The 20,502-nt window shown below is 25.0% G+C and overlaps 1 protein-coding gene across 1 annotated transcript; it reads left to right on the top strand.

The window, feature by feature from the left end:
- The first annotated feature begins 482 nt into the window (after positions 1-482).
- On the top strand, positions 483-19,882 carry LOC117177145 (inhibitor of growth protein 4). Its single transcript, XM_033367646.1, has 4 exons — positions 483-727; positions 9,293-9,745; positions 12,734-12,894; positions 19,241-19,882. The coding sequence occupies exons 1-4, from the start codon at positions 691-693 to the stop codon at positions 19,340-19,342; spliced, it is 753 nt and encodes a 250-aa protein (XP_033223537.1). The 5' UTR covers positions 483-690; the 3' UTR covers positions 19,343-19,882.
- The last annotated feature ends 620 nt before the right edge of the window (positions 19,883-20,502 follow it).

Below are 20,502 nucleotides of genomic sequence, written 5' to 3'. Positions count from 1 at the left end.
AACACCACCGAGGTGCTGGTAAATTTCCCAATTGCTTGACCCTCGGCATGCAGACATCTTGCAAGCTGACGTCACAACACGAAATACCTCATTGTTGAATATATTAGCAGGCTTCTTATTGGTTAACATGCGCTTATTTAGAATTATTAAATGTGCAAGTCAATTTTTTGAAACAAATAATAATTGTAAAGTGCATACAGACATTAAAAATTATCAAATTTATATTTGTGATAAAAAAGGTATTCTTCCTTAAAATTGAAAATCGATAGTTTATTTTTATAGAGTGAAATCAAATAATTAATTCGCCTTTTATTTTAAAGTCTATTTTGTGATCAAAGCATTATTTTTAATAATTTAATAATTATTCATTGCAAAAACTGTCTTGCACATTTAATCATTTTAAATAACCGCGCCAACGTTAGCCAATCCGATTGTCGACATGACACATGCGCAATACGATAAATACACGAATATGTAGTACATGACGCATCCGTCCTACGGATTCCGTCGCCTAGCAGTTTTCACATTTTTCATTCCTGTTGGAAGATTTATTTATTTGTTGGTATTTTTAACAATGTTATCAAAGTTCTGTCAAAATCGTGAAGGATAAACTGTCGATGTTCATTTAAACAGAAATAGGTTATAACCAGTGACTAAATATTTCAAGTGCATTTACTCCCAAACCTAAAAATGACCTCAGCGTTGTATTTGGAGCATTATTTAGACAGTGAGTATATTCAATACTTTCTATACTATTGGGGTAATTAACCCTTATAAGTCATATCTGAAATCAATAATCCATTGCCTCGTTAATTGCAAGCGTTTCTATAAGTTTTTTAAATTATTTTTGACATACAAGTGATAAAATTGGCGGGCTCCGAAACTCAAATATGTTAACCTATATTATGCTTTCTTTCTCGTTCTTACACAAACTAAACATTTAATATTGTTTAACTAAGTTTTCTAGGCTTCTCCTTTGAGAAATTGATTTTTTTTGTTATCAGATTTTGTTAGGTTATGAGTTTGAAGTTCATAATTTATTCGAGACATTACTGTAAACAAAATTAGTGACATTTCACATAATGTTTACCAAATTTCAGGAGTTTTGACAGCATTTATTTTAATTTTATGAATTTACCATTTAATAGGTATATCGTTAACATTTTTAAGCGCGCACGATAAAGAAAATGAATATTATGTCAATTTTCATTTTTGTTGTAAATTGAGCTGCAGGAATCGGTTTATTGTATTGTTCAATTAAAAATTGTAATCATTCACGTACTTAAAAAAAATAGTGAAAATATAGGAATTAGGCACTGGTTGCCTAAGCAGAAGAGTCCAGATATCAGAGTGGAGACATGAGTGGGAATTTATTTCTGATTGTAAAAAAATTCAAGTTTTCATAACGACTTCAGTGAAAATAATTATAGTTTTTGTTTTAAGACAGGAAGTTTCGGTAAAAAAATATAATTTCTGGCATGGAACGGGAATTTTTTTAAATACTGAAAAGTGGGTTTTAGAAGAAAAAAGTTTCAAAAATCCCTCTTTTAAGTCAAAATTAGTCACAATTTAAAGTACTTCAAGTAGTTTTTAGAGTAGAAGTAGTATTTCGAAGAGAAAATATTTCTGGATTATATCTTTTTATTCATATATTTCGTTGAGAATTCACGTATTTTGTTTAATAACAATCTACTTCTTTGGTGAAAAAGTATTTTTTTTCTTTGAAAGTTAATTTTATTGTTTACAAATTCTTCTGTTTTGTTCAAAAATCATATTTTAGTTAAAAATTCATCTTTTAAGTTATAAATAAATTTACTTGTTTGAAAATTAAACTCCTTTGTTGAAAATTAATTTTTTTATTGAAGATTCATCATTTTAATAAATTAATTAATTTCTTCGGTTGAAAAATAAGCTATTTTTCTATAGACTTTCTTTTTTCTTCGAATGAAAACGAATTCTTTTATTGAAAATTAAACTATTTTTCTGAAGATGCGATTTTTTTAGTTAAGAATTACATTTTTAGCGGAAAATTCATTTATTCTATTTCTGGTTAAAATGTTATCTTTTATGGATGAAACTCAATTATTTCAACTATTTTGTTGTTGTTGAAAATTCATCTTCTTTCAAAATGTAGCATTTTTGATGGAAATTTGTGTTTTTTAATTTCAAATTCTTTTTTTTTGTTTGTTGAAAAATGGTATTTTTTAGTTGAAAATTTATCTTTTTTGGTTCAAGATTGATTTTCTTAACTTAAAACTTAATTATTTAAGTTTTGGTTGACAATTTATCTTTTTTGATAAACATTATTTGTTGTTTGTTTGTTGAAAATTCAACTATTCCAGTTAGGATTTATAATTTTAGTGGAAAATTCATCAGTTAAGATGAAACTTAGTTGTTTTTTTTACTAAAATGTAACTATTCCATTCTCTGTTGAAAATTGATTTTTAAAAAGTTCAAAATTCAACTATTCGGTTGAAAATTGGTCTCGTTTGATTCAAAATTCAACTATTTCTTTGCGTTTTGCAACAAATATTAACGTTACTTTTATTTGACCGATAAAATTGAAAAACTTCACCGGGAAAAATCTGGGTCCGCTGAATCTCCACCCTAGATATAAATGACCCGGAAATATTTTGAAAACAATTAAAATATGAATAAATCCGGAAATAATTCGAAATTCTTTTCCAGGATTTAATTGGCAATTCTGGTCAAATCTTTTTTTATTTGTAATTTTTTCATGTTACTATCCAACAAGGAAAGTCTTAACTACATGGTAGGATGTTTTTATCTACCGGAAATTATCCTGGAATTTTTAGCAACGGGAATTTTTCAGATTTCTTTTTACTTTTGCAATAAATAAATATGTGCATGAATCGTTCAAATATTAAAGTTCTTTTTATTGTATTCAAGAAAAAAGAATTCCTTCCTAGATTTTCCCTTTGTTTTATATAATTAATTACTAATAGTTGGCATAAAAAGTTAGAATTGTGGTATACTCTAAATGTTTTGCAAATAAATTGAAAACCCGTTTTTAAAGAATAACTTATTTGAAGTCTTGTTTTTAAATATAAAATTAAGCTACTTCGGGCAATTTCGGGGACATAAAAGATCAAATAGATCTATGTTTAAAATACAATTTCGTATCGAAAATAAAAAATTTATTTTATATCCTGTGTAAAAAAAAGTCGAATACCTCCTAAACTGAAATCGAAAAATGGGCCCTTTTCTTGCGGAACGTCCATTCCATTCTTTCCACTTTTTTAAAAAGAAATCCTCTTTTTCCTCATGTTTTCAAGAATATTCCCTTCTTTCTCGTTTTTTCTCATTCAAATGAGAACTGAATTAATAGAACCCAATAATAAAATCCAAGCGTTTTTGTTTGAAAATTAAAACGTCTACTATTACGTTTTTTATTCAGAATTGGTCTTTTTGCGATTTGTGAAAAAAATTTCACGCAGTTTTGTGTATTTGAATTTTTTTGCTTCGTTTTTCAAATAACCCCCAATTGTTTCTTTAAAGCTATATAAATTGTTAATCTAATTGAGTCATTTAAGATTCCTTTCCACATTCTGACAGAATTTATCGCCTTTTTCAAAATCCGCGAGAAAATTGATAAAATGTTCAAAATTAAACAAAATTGCGGCTGTTTTTCTTGAAAAAAGTCCACCCTTTCATTTTTTGTCAATTTTTTTATTGAATATGTACTATCACAAGAAAAATATCTTTTGGGTTTTAAGCGGGCCAAATAACTTTTGCGGCGAGGAGAATTTTCTTCCATAAAATCGAATTTTCGCATTTTTCTTGCAAACAACAACCGATGCGCAAAAATGTTTACAAAATAGTTTGCATAAAAACATTTTTCTTTACCACAGACATTGTTTAGCCCGCATCAAATTTACAGGCATATTTTTTCTATATAAAGAAAAGGAAAAAGAAAATATATAATTAAAATCAAAATAAAAAAAAGATGCGGTTTGCTCCTTTTTACAGAAATTGCCCATTACTTTCCTTTTTTTTCAACTTGTTTTTTTTTCCAAAATTTATACATAAAATAACAATTAAAATTCAAAAATGTGTTTATTCATTTGTTTCTGTCATCCTGTGATAGTTTAATATTTCTATGCAAATTTAGATTCACTATAATAGGTGAAACTCAAAGAATAAATTTAAATACCAAACGAAAAGTGTGTCCTGATTTTTAAATTGCGCACAGAAAAGCATTTTATAATATAGTTGATAACAAATGTGTGCAGTAAAAGAATTGACTGCTCTGCTGCAACTGCAATTTTCGGAAAGAAATATTGATTTAATTTCTATTTCTCTCGGAGATGGTACAAGAGATCATAAATCAGTAAAGTGATTTTTTGTAGACCTCTTTTAGCTGTGCAAACTATATTATTAAATTCTTTATTTTTGTCGGAAATAGTGCAAGATGTCATAAATAATCTAAAGAACTTTTTATAGAACTTTTTTAATTGCGCAAACTATTTTATAAACATTGTTGCGCATCTGTTTTTGTTTGCAAGAAAAATTGCAAAAATTCGATTTTTTTTTAAATTCTCCTCACCGGAAAAGTTATTTAGCCCGCATAAAACTCACAAGATATTTTTCTTGTGATAATACATATTTAACAAAAAATGGACAAAAAATATAAGTGTGGTTTTCTGAAGAAAATCGACTTTCAATATTTTCAGAGAAACAGCCGCCAATTTGTTTATTTTAAACTTCTCCTATATTTTCTCGCGGATTTTTAAAAAAAGGTGATAAATTCTGCCAAAATGTGGAAAGAAATCTTAAATATCTAAATTAGGTAAAACAGTTATATAATTTTAAAGCAAAAATGTGTGTTTTTTTAATGAAGCAAAAATTTCAAATACGCATAATTTCGTAAAACGATTTTTTTCACAAATCGCAAAAATATGTAGCGGCTAACTAATTCTACTATTTGCTTGAAAATGTAGTTAACTTAGCCATCATATTGGTGAAAAATTAAACTAATTTGCTGAATATTTCTATTTTACGATAGAGGATTGTTCCATTTGGATTGAAAATTAATCTTTTTCTAGAAAAGTTGTCTTTTGGTTGAAAGTGCATGTTATTTTCTTATTGTAAAGTCTACAATTATATTTTTGGTTCAAAATTCATTTTTTGTTGTTAAAAACTTTACTATTTGGTAGTAAATTTTATTACTTTGTTGAAAATGTAACTGTTTTTTTTTTTAATATTTTTCTTCTTTGATCCGAAAAAGTTTCCTTTTGAATTGAAAATTCATGTTTTGGTAGAAATATTGTCTTTTTTGGTTAAAAATGCATTATTTTTCTTTGAAAAGTCTACTATTATATTTTTAATTCTGGTTCAATAGAAGTATTGGTCCTTTTGAATTGAATTTTCATTTTTTGATATAAAATTCGTATTTTTTTGTTGAAATTGCATTCTTCTTCATTAAAAAGCCTATTGTTATATATTTTTGATTCGGGATTTATCTCTGGTTGAAAACTTAATTATTTTGTTGAAAATTTAACTATTTTTTAAGATGTAATCTTTTTTGTTTAGAAAAGCAACTGTTTTGTTGAATATTTGTGTTCTTGGATTGGAAAAATTCTTTTTTTATAATTGAAAATTCATCTTTTGGTAGAAATATTGTCGTTTTTAGTTAAATTGCATTCTGTTTAATTGAAAAGTCTACCAGTATATTTTTAATTCAGGATTCATCCCTTTCGGTTAAAATTTGGACTATTTCTGTTTTAAAAAAATGTACTATTTGGTTTAAAATTCAATTACTTTGTTGAAAATTTAACTATCTTGTCAAAAAGTGATAGTTTTAGGCGGATAATTCAACTTTTTTTTTAATTATATGTCTTTTGGATCAGAAAATTTTTCCTTTTGGATTGTAAATTCATTTTTTGGCAGAAATATGGCCTTTTTGGATAAAACTGCATTGTCTTTCATTGAAAAATAGTCTACTATTATATTTTTGATTCAGGATTTATCTCTTCCTTCTAAAAGTTCAATTATTTTGTTAAAAAGTAGTATTTTTCGGTGAAAAATTCAACTATTTTGTTGAAAATTCGTCTTTTTGGTTAAAAGTTCTTTTTTTCATTGAAAAGTCTACTGTTATATTTTTGGTTCAGAATTCATCTCTTTTGGTTGAAAATTCGAGTGTTTGGTTAAAAAGTAATATTTTTTGTACAGATTTTAATCATTTGGTTGTATATTCATTTTTGCAGGTTGAAAATTCACTTAATTGGTTAAACATTCAACTTTGTTCTTGAAAATGCGTCTCTTTTGTTTGAAAGTTAAACTGTTTGGTTGTAAATGCAACTGTATGATTGAAAAATAATATTTCTTGTGTAAAATATAAATTTTTGTTGAAAATGAATCTTTTCAGGCTCGTAAGCAACTGTTTTCTAAAACATTTGACTTTTTAGTTGGAAAACTCAAATCTTTTGTTGAAAAATCGTCTTTTTGGGTTGAAAATTCCAATATTTTATTGAAAATTCAATATATTTCGACTCTTAAGAATATTTTACCTACATTAATGTTATTTAAAAGAATGTATTCCTCTATTTTCTTGAAAAATCATCCTATTTGCCCTGTTTTGAGAGCATTTCCGGCTGTGAATTTTTAAATCGCTTTTAAATTATATATTTTACCTTGTAGTTCTAAAACGTTTAATTCTTTTCCAAATTTATACAATGTAGCGAATAAAATTAGTAATAATTATTATTATAAACATTTAATAGTCAACCGGGAAAAATGAGTATTTGACTGGTTTATTGAAATAGACCGGAATTTAAAAAAAAGGTTTAGTAGGCACTCTGCTAATAAAATTAACGAACTATTAGGTCTTCAAATCAATTTGGTACCTTTATTTTGACGACTTGTAACTTTTGGTCAAACTTGCATTTTTTCTTGCCCTAAGGGCGAACGGGGAATTTTAGAAAATAATTATTGTTTTTATTTTAGGATAGGGAGTTAAATTATTAAGTAAAAATGCAACTACATGGTTGCAAGTTAAATTTTTTTGTTAAAAATTCATTTTTCTGTTGTTAAAAGATTCACAATTTAAATTGAAAATTCATCTCTGGTTGAGAATGTAACTACTTTGTTGAACATTAATTTTTTTTTAACTAAAAATGTAACTACTCCATTAAAAAATTTTAACATTTTGCTGAAATTTTTTTGAAGAAAATTCAACTATTTGATTAACAATGGATATTTTTTATTTAGAAATGAAACTAGCTATTTCAAAATTTATGTAATTTGGGAAAAAATCATCTTTTTTGTAGAAAATTATTCTTTATGGTTGTAAATTCATCAGTTTGATTAAAAACTCATTCCTTCAACTGAAAATTTGAATGTCCACTTTTGGTTCAAAATTGATCTTTACGTGTTCAAAATTAAACAATTTGAATGAAAATTTGTCTTTTTTAATTAAAAATTCAACTATTTCGTTGAGAACCCACATATTTTTGGTCAAAAATCGATTTGTTTGTACCCTTTTAGGTTCGAAATAATAAACTTTTTTATTAAAAATTAATTTTTTGGTTGAAGATTCATCATATTATTAAAATTTAATTTGCTTGGTTGAAATAATTTTATTGAAAACTTCTTTTTGCTTTGGATGAAAAGGGATTTTTGCCGAACATTTAACTATTTTTTCGAAAAACTTTTCTTATTTGATTGAAAATTATTATTTGTTTGAGCGGAAAATGTAACTATTATTTCACTGGAATATTCCAAAATTTTAGTTAAAAATTCATCCCCTTGGTTGAACATTCATTTGTTGACTAAATATTTAATTTTTGGTTAAAAAATTATCTTTTTTAGTTTAAATTTCATATTTTCGGTAGAAATGAATCTTCTTGGTTGAAAATTCATCTAGTTGGTCAAAAATTCAACTATTCCAGTTAAAGATTTACAATTTTAGTTAAAAATTAATAACTTTGATTGAAAATGTAACTATTATTCCACTTGAATATTCCAAAATCTTAGTTAAAAAATCAGCTCCTTGGTTGAACATTAATTTTTTTACGAAAAATTTAATTATTTAATTTTTGTTTGAAAAAGTCTCTTTTTTAGTTTAAAACTAATCTTTTTTGGTTAACCGTATAGGGGGGTCAAATTGACCTGGGTGTCTTGAAAATGTATTAAATATGCATACAGAATTCTGGAAAATTCATAGACTACTTTTGAGCCTTCTACTTTATTATAAAATTATGGAATTTCATATTCGTTAAATCCGAATAATAAATAATTAACAATAAACCATCGAACTCGTGGAAAAATCTGATGGTTTGAGTTTTGCCTTGGATCAAATTTACCCCCCGATACGGGATTTTAGTTGAAAATTCATAACTTTGTTTGAAAATGTAACTATTTTGTTGAAAGTTAATTTTCTGTTTAAAGATATTTTTTTAGGAAAGTAATTTTTTGAACTTAACATTTAATTATTTAAGTTTTGTTTAACAATTAATTCTTTTAGTAAAAATTAATTTTTTGTTGGTGGAAATTTCACTATTTCAGTTGAAAACTCATCTTTTTGGTTTAAAATTCAACTATTCCAGTTGAAGATTCATCATTTCAGTTCAAAATTGAAGTATTTTCTTGAAAATTCATTATTTATTGTTGAAAATGAATCTTTACAACTAAAAGTTCAACTATTCTATTTTTTCTTAAAAATTTATATTTTTTAGTGCTACATTTAGATATTTATTTAAAAATTAATTTCTTTCAATTTTACTCTGTTGTGTTAAAGGATATTTGGAATGAATGTCACGAATTAAAATAAATGTTTGCATTTAGATTTTTTAGGATAAGTCCGGTGGGCCGCGACCTATTTGAATGTGTTTTAAAGTTTAGGTTTCGCCCTTTGAAACTACTTTATTGCGGGAGAAAAATTCAAATTTTACCAAGTTTTACAAAACATCAAAGTAAAGACACCGAATTAATTTGTATACCTAATTCATTAAATAGTCGGCTAATTCGTTACGTAGTCAGTTAGTACTTTTCTTGTTGGGACGGTATGTACTTGAAGTTCTGAACATTCAAATGGACGAAATTTTTTACTGATAACTTTGAAAACAAAAAAATTGCTAAAATGTTTGTTTATTCATATTGGAAGTAATTTATTATTGGACCTGAATTATAATGCATATTTTAAATTAAAGTTGAAACAATATTCATGGGCAAAATAGAAATGGGGAAAAATATTTCGTTAATTTGAACGTTCGGAACTTGAGGTACATTGGGACAGTAGAACAGATTGTTACCAATTTATTAAATTTTTAAGGTTTAGAGCACTTGCCCATAGAATTACAAAGGAACTTCACGTTGATGAGAGATTTAGACGCCAGAGCTCAAACCTTAATGAAAGATATTGACAAATTAGCAGATGATTATCTAAAAAGTGTAAAAAAGGAACCCGGCGATAAAGATAAAGATCAGCTTCAAACGATACAGAGTATGTTTAACCAGGCGAAAGCCTACGGAGATGACAAAGTTCAACTCGCTATCCAAACCTACGAATTAGTGGACAAACACATTCGGAGATTGGACTCGGATTTAGCGAGGTTCGAAGCTGAAATTCAGGATAAGGCCTTGAGCAGTAGCAGAGCTCAGGAAGAAAGTACAGGGAGTAAAAAGGGTCGAAAGAAACTCAAAGAGAAAGAAAAAAGAAAGAAGGGAACTGCAAACGCGAGCAGCGAAGACGAAGTTAAGAATGCCCGGAAAAAACAAAAGAAAGGTAAAATTTTTAATCATAGTTATTTACAAATGTTGATTGAGTTTGAGGAATAATTTAAATTTAAAACTGAATAAGGAATGACAGGGAAAACCTCCAAACTCAGAATTGTATTGTTTTCTTGAATATTCAACAATTTTGTTTAAAAATAATTCTTTTTCGTTTAAAATTTAACTGTCTTGTTGAAAAATCGCGTTTTTCGAATAAAATTCAACTATCTTTGTGAAAATTCAACGATTTGGTTAAAAACTAACTTTTTGGTTCTAAAATTTAACGATATTGTAGCAAATTCATATATTTTCCATGAAAATTAAAAATTTCGGATTAAATTTGTTTCTTTACTAACTGAAAATCCATTCTGGGTGGAAAATTCAACTGTTTTGTTAAAAATTCAGTGATTGTAGAAATTGATTTTTTTTTTTGCTAAAAAGCAACTGTTCGACTGAAAATTAATGGGTTTTAATTCAACTATTTTGTTGAAAAATCGTATTTTTGGTAGAAATTTAATCTTCTTGATTGACAATTTTATAAATTTAACAGTTTTTTTTATAATTTTTTCGTTTTGTTCAAAAATGCATCTGCTATCGTCGAAATTGATTTTTTTGGAGGTAAAAAATGCAACTGTTCGATGCACTTTCCTTTGAGAATTCATTTTTGTTGTTGAAGATAAATTGATCTTCTTGAGTTAAAAATTTAGCTATTTTGCATGAAATTCTTTTTTTCTTTATTGAATAAAAAATCTTTCTTGGTTGAAAATTCGACTCTTTTGGTGTAAATTCGTTTTTTTGTTTATTCTTATATTTCGTTAAAAATGATTCTTTTTTTTAAATATAAATTGAAACTTCTTATTTGAAAATGCATGTTTGATTAATAGTTGAACTATTTTGTTAAATATTAATTTTTAACTGAAATATTAATTATTCTAAGATGAAAAAATATTTTTTTAAATTAAAAATTCAACTATTTGGTTGAAAATTTAACTTTTTTCTTGAAAATGTACGGTTTGGCTGAAAATTTTGTATTTTTCTGTAAAAAATGTAGCTTTTTGACTAAAAATTAATTTTTCCATTAAAAATGGAATTTCCATTCTTTCTTGAAAATTTATCTCTTTTAGTTGATAAATAATTTATTGTTAAAAACTTGTCTTTCCCGAATTGAAAATATCATTAATTTGGTAGGAAATTAGTTTTCTTTCTCTCTGAAATTTAAATATTCTGTTGAAAATTAAATTTGTTTTTGTTAAAAATACGTATTTTCAACTTGAAAGCTTAACTGTTTTGTTGAAAATTTATGTTTTTGGTTTAAAACTTATCTTTTTTGGTTTGGAATTCAACTAGTTTGTTGAAAATTCTTTTTTTTTTTTTAATTCAACCGTTTTTTATTGAAAATTATATTTTGTGGTCGAAATATCAACTATTGCACTTTTGTTCAGGATTTATTTCTTTGGTTAAATATTCATCTTTCTAGTTGGTTCAAAATTGATCTTCTAGAAAAGTGTTGAGAATTTAACACTTATGTGAACAATTCGTTTCCTTTTTTTTTATTAACCGTCTGTCGTAGAAATTTAATCTTTTTCGGCTAAAAAATTCAATTGTTCAATTGAAAATTAATCTGTTTTGATTAAATTATTTCATTAAAAATTAGTTTTTTTCTGGTTGAAAATTTATATTTTTTAATACAAGTTTAAAACTCTTTGTTGAAAATTTATCTACTTGAAAAATGAACTATTTTGTTAAAAATACATTTTGTTTAGTTGAAAATGAACTTTTTTAACAGGAAACTTAATTATTCTATTTGAAGTTAAAAAATATATATTTCTTAGTTAAAAGTTTAATTATTTGGTTGAAATTTTTTTTTAGGTTGAAAATTTAAAAAAAAAATTGTTTTTGGGTAGAAAATGTATCTTCTTGACTAAAAAATAATTTGCTGAACTCAAATTGTAATTTATATTTTTTCTTGAAGATTTATCTTTTTTTAGTTGAAAATTCATTTCTTTTGTTTGAAACTTGTCTTTCTAGCAATGAAAATAAAATTATTTTGGTAGAAAATTCAACTTTTATGTAGCAAATTCGTTTTTTTTTTGTCTTTTAAGTTAAACAACTCTGTTCTCCTTTTGATTTAAAAATTAATCTGTTTTGTTTTATAATTCAACTAGTTGGTTGAAAATTCTGTTTTTTTTTTGTCGAAATATCAACTATTGCACTTTTTGTTCGGAATTAATTTTTTGGTTGAAGATTCATCTCGTTAGTTGAAAAATTAACTATTTTTTAAAAGTCCCTTTTTTTTGCTGAAAATGAATTGTTTAAGCTGAAAATTTAAGTATTTCATTTTTTATTCATAATTGATCTTCTGAAATTTAAAACTCAACTGAAACTTCGTCACTTTTGTTGAAAATTGATCTATTTTGTTAAAAAATTCGTTTTTCTCTGTTTAAAATAATTTTTTAACTTTAATATTTTACTTAACACTTTATGTATTTTCCTGAAAATTCTTTCTTTTTTTTTTAATAATATTTTAACTTGAATACGTATTATCTTTTTTACTCGAAAATTGATGTATTTTGTTGAAAATTAGTCTTTCCCATAAGGAAATTAATCTTCTTGTTTGAAACTTCATCTCTTTGGTTGAAAATTTAACAATTTTGCTGAATTTTGCTTTTTTTTTCAAAATAATTTGTTAACTTTTTATTGTCTTTTTTACTTGAAGCTTTACGTATTTTATTGAAAATTAGTCTTTCTAGTTAGAAAATTAATCTGCTTCGTTGAAGATGTATCTATTTTATTAAAAAATCGAAGTTTTAATATGTTGATTTACTATTTTTTTCAGTAAAAACTATTCCTTCATGAGATCTTCTGATTGCCCTCCCCCTAAATCGTCTTACGTAATTTGCTTTTACTCCCTTATAGAATTATTTATTATTGTTGTCTTCAAAAATCTTTAAAATAAATTTAGAAACACTTTTTTTTTCATCAACACTTTTTGATTTTGTAGTTACTTCGACTGGAGCTGTTGGCAGTGGAGCACAAGCTGATGCTGCATCGCTTGGACATCCAGCTGACGTTTTGGACATGCCCGTGGATCCAAACGAACCAACTTACTGCTTGTGTCATCAAGTTTCATACGGAGAAATGATTGGTTGTGATAATCCAGATGTGAGTATCTTTTTTTATGTAAAATAATTTATTATTGCAAGTTAAAATAATGATCAGGCCTCACAGACCGGTTCCTATTATCTCCTATTGTACCCTATATTCAGTTAATGTCTCAAAAGTGCCCTATTTTGAAAATTTGTAGCCTATGCGTACACTATTTGAGCCAGACATTTTGAAAAAAAAAGAAGAAACAATCAGAGAATTTCTGTAAGAAGTAACTGTAAAAATAATATGGACTGCCACTAGAGTTCGTAAATTCCCGAGAATTTATGTTCAGGTTATATAACCGAGAAAATGACAGAATTTAAAAGAATTTAAGAGAATTTATGATATTTAACGAGATTTTTATTGTTCAGGTTATATCAGCAGTTGAATATAAATTATTTTCTGGCTCTTAATAAATACCACGAAGTAGAATAAGAAGACCCCACTCCCGGAAAACATAAGCAAGCGTGTAACATTTTCAAAATTCTCTCATTTTTCAACTTATTTTTCATTTCAAATCATTAATATTCAAATGCCAGCATTTTAATCTTATGATATTTTTACCACAGAATATTTTGTAAGCGGAATAAAACAGTGTCTCATATACAAATTTAAAATTTTCAAATGTATTAATTTATATTAAAAAAAAAATTCTGCTTTAAAAGATAACCAGGGCGGCCACTGGACCGGGAAACCGGGAAAACCGGGCATTTTTTGAGAACGGGAAAAACCGGGAAATGAAAGTGAATTTTTTTTTTTGACCGGGAATTTTACAAATTTGTAAAAGAAAAATCTGTCCACGTTCGATTTCAACATTTTTTAAATAATTAGTTGAATTGTTATGTTTTTCAATTATGTTATTATTTAGCTTAAAACGTTTAATTCAAAATTTTTTTACGTCACAAATTTCCCATTTAAAATTTTTATTTTTAAGCTTACATTTTTAATTTAAAGAATTTTAAAGTGCTTTCATAAAGACTGGGAACAAATAAAAAATAAAAGTCTTTCATGATGAAAATTTTGGATAAAAACATTTTTATTCAATAATTAAATACATTTCTTTAATTTATCTGTATCATAATAATATATTCTTAATTAAAGAGTTTTATTACATTTAAAATATTGTTTTAGTCTAAAATATTCAATTTTTAACCCATTCAATTTGAAATTTTTAATTAAAAGAAAAAGTTTAATTATTGAATAATTAGCAATATTTGAATGTTCATTTAAGACAAGTAAATTGAAACCAAATATTTAAAAGTAAAAAATCTTTAACAGAATTGTTTGACATAGAAAGCCTGGAATCGTTAAAATTTCGAAGAGCCTTAAAATTTTGAACGTTACAATTTTAATTGTTATATTTGAAAAATGCTTGATTTGTAAGTGAATTTTTTTATATTTTATGTATAATTTATAAATGAACATTTTTAGAAAAAACGTGAGTAATTTAAAGAGATATTTAGGAGTTTTAAAAAGATGAAAAATTATCATGCAAATTTTAGAAAGTTTTCTTAAAATCTTCTAGAATCTTTTTTGAAAATTTTGTTTGAATCTTTAAAAAACTTTTTAAATATTCTCTTAAAATCATTTTTCAAACTTGAAAAATTATTTAAATGTTCATTTGTTATTTATACATCCAAATTGCAAAGAAATTTTCTAAAATTTACAGGAGTTTCCGAAAATTGTAGAAAAATTTCAATTAATTTTGACAGATATTTAGAAGTTCTCAAAAAATGTCCAAAATAATGTTAACTTTAAAACAAATTTAAAACAATTTATAGATTTCTCAAGAGTTTGAAATGAAATTTTGAAGCTTTCCAAGGATGTTTAAACTATTAAAAAAAAATTGAATTTCTAATTTAAGAAGTGTTCAGATAACAATTTTTCATTTTTTCATTGTTTAATATTTCTAGCTTAAAATTCCTTAAAATTATATAATTTTGCAAATTTTAAAGTTCACTGATTGATTTTATAATTTAGAGCATTGAAAATGATAACGTGGATTTATATTTTTTTATATTGAAAAATGTTAGTGGCTACAATTTTATACGCGTACATTATTGAGCATTTGAATACAAAATTTTTTAATTCAAAACTTTAAAAATTCAATTTTAAAATTTCAAAATTTAACAGTTCCACTTTGTACGCTTTCATTTAAAGCTCAGTTTTTATTACCTCAAGTGGAAATTTTTTTAGCTTTAGTGTTCCATTTTTTGAATTTCATTGCCCGTTGATAACTCTTTAACAAAATACTGGAATGTTCAACAAAATAATTGAATTTTTAACATAATAGTTGAATATTCAACCTAAAAAGACAAATTGCCAACGAAAAATTGTCATAGTTTATATTTTAATAAAAAAAGAATGAAATTTATACACTACAAAATTATTTTCTACAACAAAATACGCTAATTTAAAAAAAAATGATTTCGTAACAAAGCGATTCAACTAAATCTTTCAAACAACTCAGTTGAATACTCAAGCAAAAAAGAATGATTTTAACCAAAAATTTGCATTTTTATTCTAAAAAAAAAGGACTAAATTTCTTCTAAAACGGATGAAATCTTAAATCAAAAAGGTAAATTTTCAAATAAATAGTTGAATTTTCGGTTGAAAAAGATTTTAGTCGAGTTTTCACGATCAAACTATGAATTTTTTAACAAGAAATCACTTTCTACCAAAAAATTGAATTTTCAATCCAAAAAGACGAATTTTTAGCCAAAAAGGATCACTTTTTAAAAAAATTGTTGAATTCTTTAGCAAATAGTTGCATTTTTATGAAAAAATATGAAATTTATCTTAAAGCAGAAGAATTTTTTATTAAAAAAAAAGTTAAGTTTTCATCCAAAAAAGATTCCAGTTAACTCAGTAACACCAGAAGTTGAATTTTTGTAACAATATAATAAGTTTCTATGAAAAAAGTTGAATTTTCAATCCAAAAAGACGAATTTTTTCAACCAAAAATGATGAGTTTTTAACAAAATACTTAAATTCTGTATCAAATAATGTCATTTTTATCCAAAAAATATCAATTTTTTACTGAAACAGATGAATTTGTAATAATAAAACAAATTTTTTTTTATAAGGGAATTTTCACCCAGAAAATGTTTCAGTTCATTTTTCAACACCAAAATATAAATTTTAAATAAAAAGTACATTTTCAACGAAATAGTTAAGTTTTTAAGAAAGTAGTATAATAGCTTAATTTCTAACCAAACAGTTGCATTTTTATAAAAAAAAAATTTAATTTTTGCTAAGGCAGGTGAACTTTAAAATAAAAAAGACAAACTTAAAAAAAAAAAGTTGAATGTTCAACCGAAAATTTAACGAAAAAGTGCAATTTTCTATTAATTAAATTAAATTCTGAGATTTTCATAAATTCTCAAAGAATTTATTTCTCGGTTATATAAAATAATTTGTTGATTAATCACTATTCACTTCAGCTCTATACGTATTTTTGAATTTTCTTGAATTCTTTGAAATAGTTCAGGGTATTTATAAAGATTCCGAGAAATTGTTAATAGATTTCAATAATTTGAAGGAATTTGTAAGATTTTAGGGTAATTTTAAAACTTTGAAGGCATTTTCAGGAGCTTTTAATTTGAAGTATTTTAGGGAATTTTATAAGCTTCCAAGGATTTTCAAAATTAATTTCATTAAGTTAAAGTGACTTTAAAGATTTGAAATATTCTATTATTAAGAATTTTCTAGAATTTCTTAAGATATGGAACGATTTTACAGGACGTATGAGGTTTTTGAATATTTCAAAAGATTTTACGTTATTTTATCAGATTTCCGAGGATCTCAATGATTTTAAAACTCATTGTATTTTGATAAATTTTCCACGATTTCAGAAAATATAATAGAATTTCACGGGATTTTATAATATTTTAGATTTTAATTTTTAGATTTTAAATATTTGAACAAATTTGGAATTTACCCTGAATTCTGTTAAATTTAACTAAATTCTCTGCAATTCTCGGCAATTTTATGAATTCACTTCAATTTTTTTAGTTACTTGAATTTCTCTATATTTACTCTATTCTACTTAATTCAATGGATTTTTTTTTAATATTAAAAGTTTGAATTTAATTGACCTTGAGTTTCAATTGAGAAAATCATCAAAGGGTCTGAAATATGTTAACGTATGTTTATTTAATTGGAATTTTCAAGAGCTTTAAAAAATTTTAAGGGTTTTAAATAATTACGGTTATTAAAAAAAATTACAAAGAAATTTTTTTATTGATTTCAGTAACTTACAGGGATTTAAAAGAATTTTAAATACTTGAGGGTATTTTGAAAAGATTCTCAGGCGTTTTCAAGGGCTTTGAAAAGATATCGAAGCATTCGAAATATTATAGGAAATTTTAAAAGATTATCAGAAATATTTATTTATTTCAGTAGTTTAAAAGTTTTCAAATATTAAAATAGTTTAGGGTATTTTAAAATATTCCAAGGTATTTTCAAGAGATTTAAACAATTTTAAGGAATTTCCAAGGGTTTTAATAATTATTAGGGATTTTAATATATTAATGAATTTTAAAGATTTTTTCACAAAACATAAGGGATTTCGTAGGGTTTCGAAGATTTGAAGAGATTTTTAAGTATTATTTGCAAATCATTTGGAATTCGCCCTGAATTCTTATTAATTAATCCTAAATCCTTTTAAATTCTTCAAAAAAATTGACTCAATTCTACACAATTCAATTATTTATCCATCTTTTTAAATTATTTTCAATTCACTTGACTACTTTTTAAAATTTAGCTTGGTTTTTGATCAATTTCATCTAATTCTTCTCATCTGTTTTAAGTTTCTCTAAATTCACTCGAAATTTATTGTAATCAATCAAATTTTTCTCGATTTTTAACATTTTTCCAATTTATTTGAACCCTGATTTTTTTTTCAATTCTTTGGAAGCCTCTTGAATTTTTTTATTTTACTCGAATAATTTTAAGAATGATGTCATTTCAAATAAAAGAAATTTTTTTAATGAAAAATATTAAAATCCACAAAAAAGAACATTAATTTGAACCATTTTTTAAATTGAATTTTCCTGACTATATAATTTATAATAATTCAGAAGCTTTTTCAGAATTGTGAAAGGTTTCATAAGAATAAAAAAAATATATCCTTAGATTCCTTGGAAAATAGTAATAGATTTTTTTAACTTCTGAGGAAATATTCAAATAATTTTAATATATATTTTCGAATTTTTGAAATAACTTCAAAATTAATTTAAATTTTGAACTTTTAAAATAAAATTTTGAAGCTTTTTAGGGATTTTAAAAGATTTAAACATAATAAAACAAATTTTTAACGTTCCTGGGTATATTTGAAATGATTTTTTATTTTGAAAAAATAATTTTATCTGAATATTTAAAAATATTTAAATACAAAAAAAAATTTGATGAACAAATAACAATGGAGCAATTACTAATTAAAAGAATTCCAGATATTTAGAAGTTTTGGCAAGATTAAAAAATAAATTAAAACTGACCATTTTTGCAAAATGATTGTATTTTAATAAATGACGGCTTATTTTTTCTGGTAAAAAATTCTCTGCAACTCTACTATTTCTAGGTTTTAAAATATCTAACTAATCTTATGATATAATTATTTGTAAAAAAATGTTTATTTAAAAAAATTGTTCTAACCATTTCAGCCGTAGAAAAATTTACCTTTAAAATTAGTCATTTATTAAAATGCAATCATTTTTCAAAAATTGGCAAGAAGCGACTGTCAAAAGTAATTAAATTGAAAAAAAAACAGTTAAAATTAATGGTTTTTGTTGTTGTGAATTTTAAATTTTTTCCATAAAATGTAATGTTCTTTTTATTTGAAATTACATCAGTTATAATATTTTGATTCTTAAAAACATAGAAAAGCTATTTTTTCAGATATCTGACTTTTGGCACGACAACTACCTTAACATTAATTACATGAAATTCTTTGAATTTCCTTGAATTTTTCTAAGTTTATTTCAAAGTTATTGAATTCAATGAAGCTTTTTCAAATTGTTTTAAATTCATTTGATTTTTTTTAATTCACCTAGAATTTCTATGATTTTCGTCAAGTTCTTCTCTTTTATCTTAAATTCCTCTAAAGTCATTCCAGTTTTACGGAAATCAATGGAATTTTTTTTAATTTTTAACATTTTTTCCCAATTAATTTGAATTATTTTGAATATAACTTGAATTGTTATGAAATCCTCTGAATTTATCAGTAATTTTTGATCATTTGAGAGCGAAATAGGTACCCTATAAGCGTGGAAAAAGGCACCCTTTCGTCCCTATATTTTATCCCGTAGGGACTGTGAGGCCTGTTAATGATAAATACCCGCTAAATTGCAAATTTTTTTAGTGCCCCATTGAATGGTTCCATTTCACCTGTGTTGGTCTAACCACGAAACCAAAAGGAAAATGGTACTGTCCGAAGTGCAATCAAGATCGAAAGAAGAAATAAGCCTGCGAATTTTAATCGTAAAACCCTAGACAAATTTTTTAAAATAAATAATGAACAAAAAAACTGTATTTTGCACAGAAATTTCGTAATTTTGCAGAAAATGTTTCGTATTTAATCCTACGAAATCGTACTACGTTTAATGAAAATGTCGAAAGTCCTTAATTTATCGGACAAAATTGCAATTGTGATGTAGTGCGTTGTGCAGGTATTGTGACCTCTAGACTGTGAGAATCGGCCAGTATTTCTGCGGTTTCTTTTTTTTTTAATGCCTTGTAAGCGAATGTAGTAATTTATTGATTTTCCCTGAATGTGTAACAAGTGTCCTGTACCTTTCACAAAATTTCGTGGCCGTTTTTATTACACGTCTGTGATTCTCTTGTTTTTAGTTTGTGCAAAATATAAGCCAGTTTTAAAATTGGCACTAAACTACTGGTTCTAGGTATTAAGAATTATTGTAACTAATTACTGTTTTTATATTTTATGAATGAATATTAACATAAGATGGATAATATTATAAATATATTTGATTCATAGGAAAAATGAGTGAAGTTATTATATTAATTATTGCCCTTTTGCTGATTAATTAAATTACAAAATATTTATGTACAATTATTTTTTAGTCAGAAGCTAGCGAAATTATCTTAAGCTTCATAAGATGAAAATTTGTTAAGTAATTGAAATACATAATGAACTTAAAATCAATTGATTTGAGATCACAAACATTTCGTAGCTTTTTTTCTTGGAACTGCAATAAAATTAACTAACGATTACATGTCTAATTATATAACTGGTCAACAAGATGGAAAAAATTATATTTACAAATTAATGGTACGATGCAGAAAAAGCTCGTGTTGCAAATAAATTTGCTAACAAATAACAATTTTTGGGAAATTCACACTCCAGATTTAAATAATTTTCATTATTTCAGGGTGGCCGCTGTATCGGAAAAACAGAATTTTTTGTGATTGGAAAATGAATGAAATTGTTTTTTAGATCAACAAATTAAAAGGGTTTCAAATTGAATATTTTTGATAAAAAAAAGTTTTTAGTTGATCAAATGTAAATAATAATTAATGATTTTAAAATTAAATAAAATTTTAAAATTTAACTGTACTTTTAAATATTAAAAATTGAGCGATATCTGATTTTACAAGATGATT

This window comes from Belonocnema kinseyi, chromosome 7, assembly GCF_010883055.1.
Source record: "Belonocnema kinseyi isolate 2016_QV_RU_SX_M_011 chromosome 7, B_treatae_v1, whole genome shotgun sequence".
NCBI classification, from domain to species: domain Eukaryota; kingdom Metazoa; phylum Arthropoda; class Insecta; order Hymenoptera; family Cynipidae; genus Belonocnema; species Belonocnema kinseyi.
This window is presented reverse-complemented; position numbering and strand designations above follow the sequence as displayed.

What these genes read in the sequence shown, in the direction of transcription:
- LOC117177145 (XM_033367646.1), top strand. Translation starts at nt 691, where the DNA reads ATGACCTCAGCGTTGTATTTGGAGCATTATTTAGACA. An exon ending in TTTGGAGCATTATTTAGACA is followed by an intron (nt 728 to 9,292) that starts GTGAGTATATTC and finishes TAAATTTTTAAG; the next exon opens with GTTTAGAGCACTTGCCCATA. An exon ending in TTGGTTGTGATAATCCAGAT is followed by an intron (nt 12,895 to 19,240) that starts GTGAGTATCTTT and finishes AAATTTTTTTAG; the next exon opens with TGCCCCATTGAATGGTTCCA.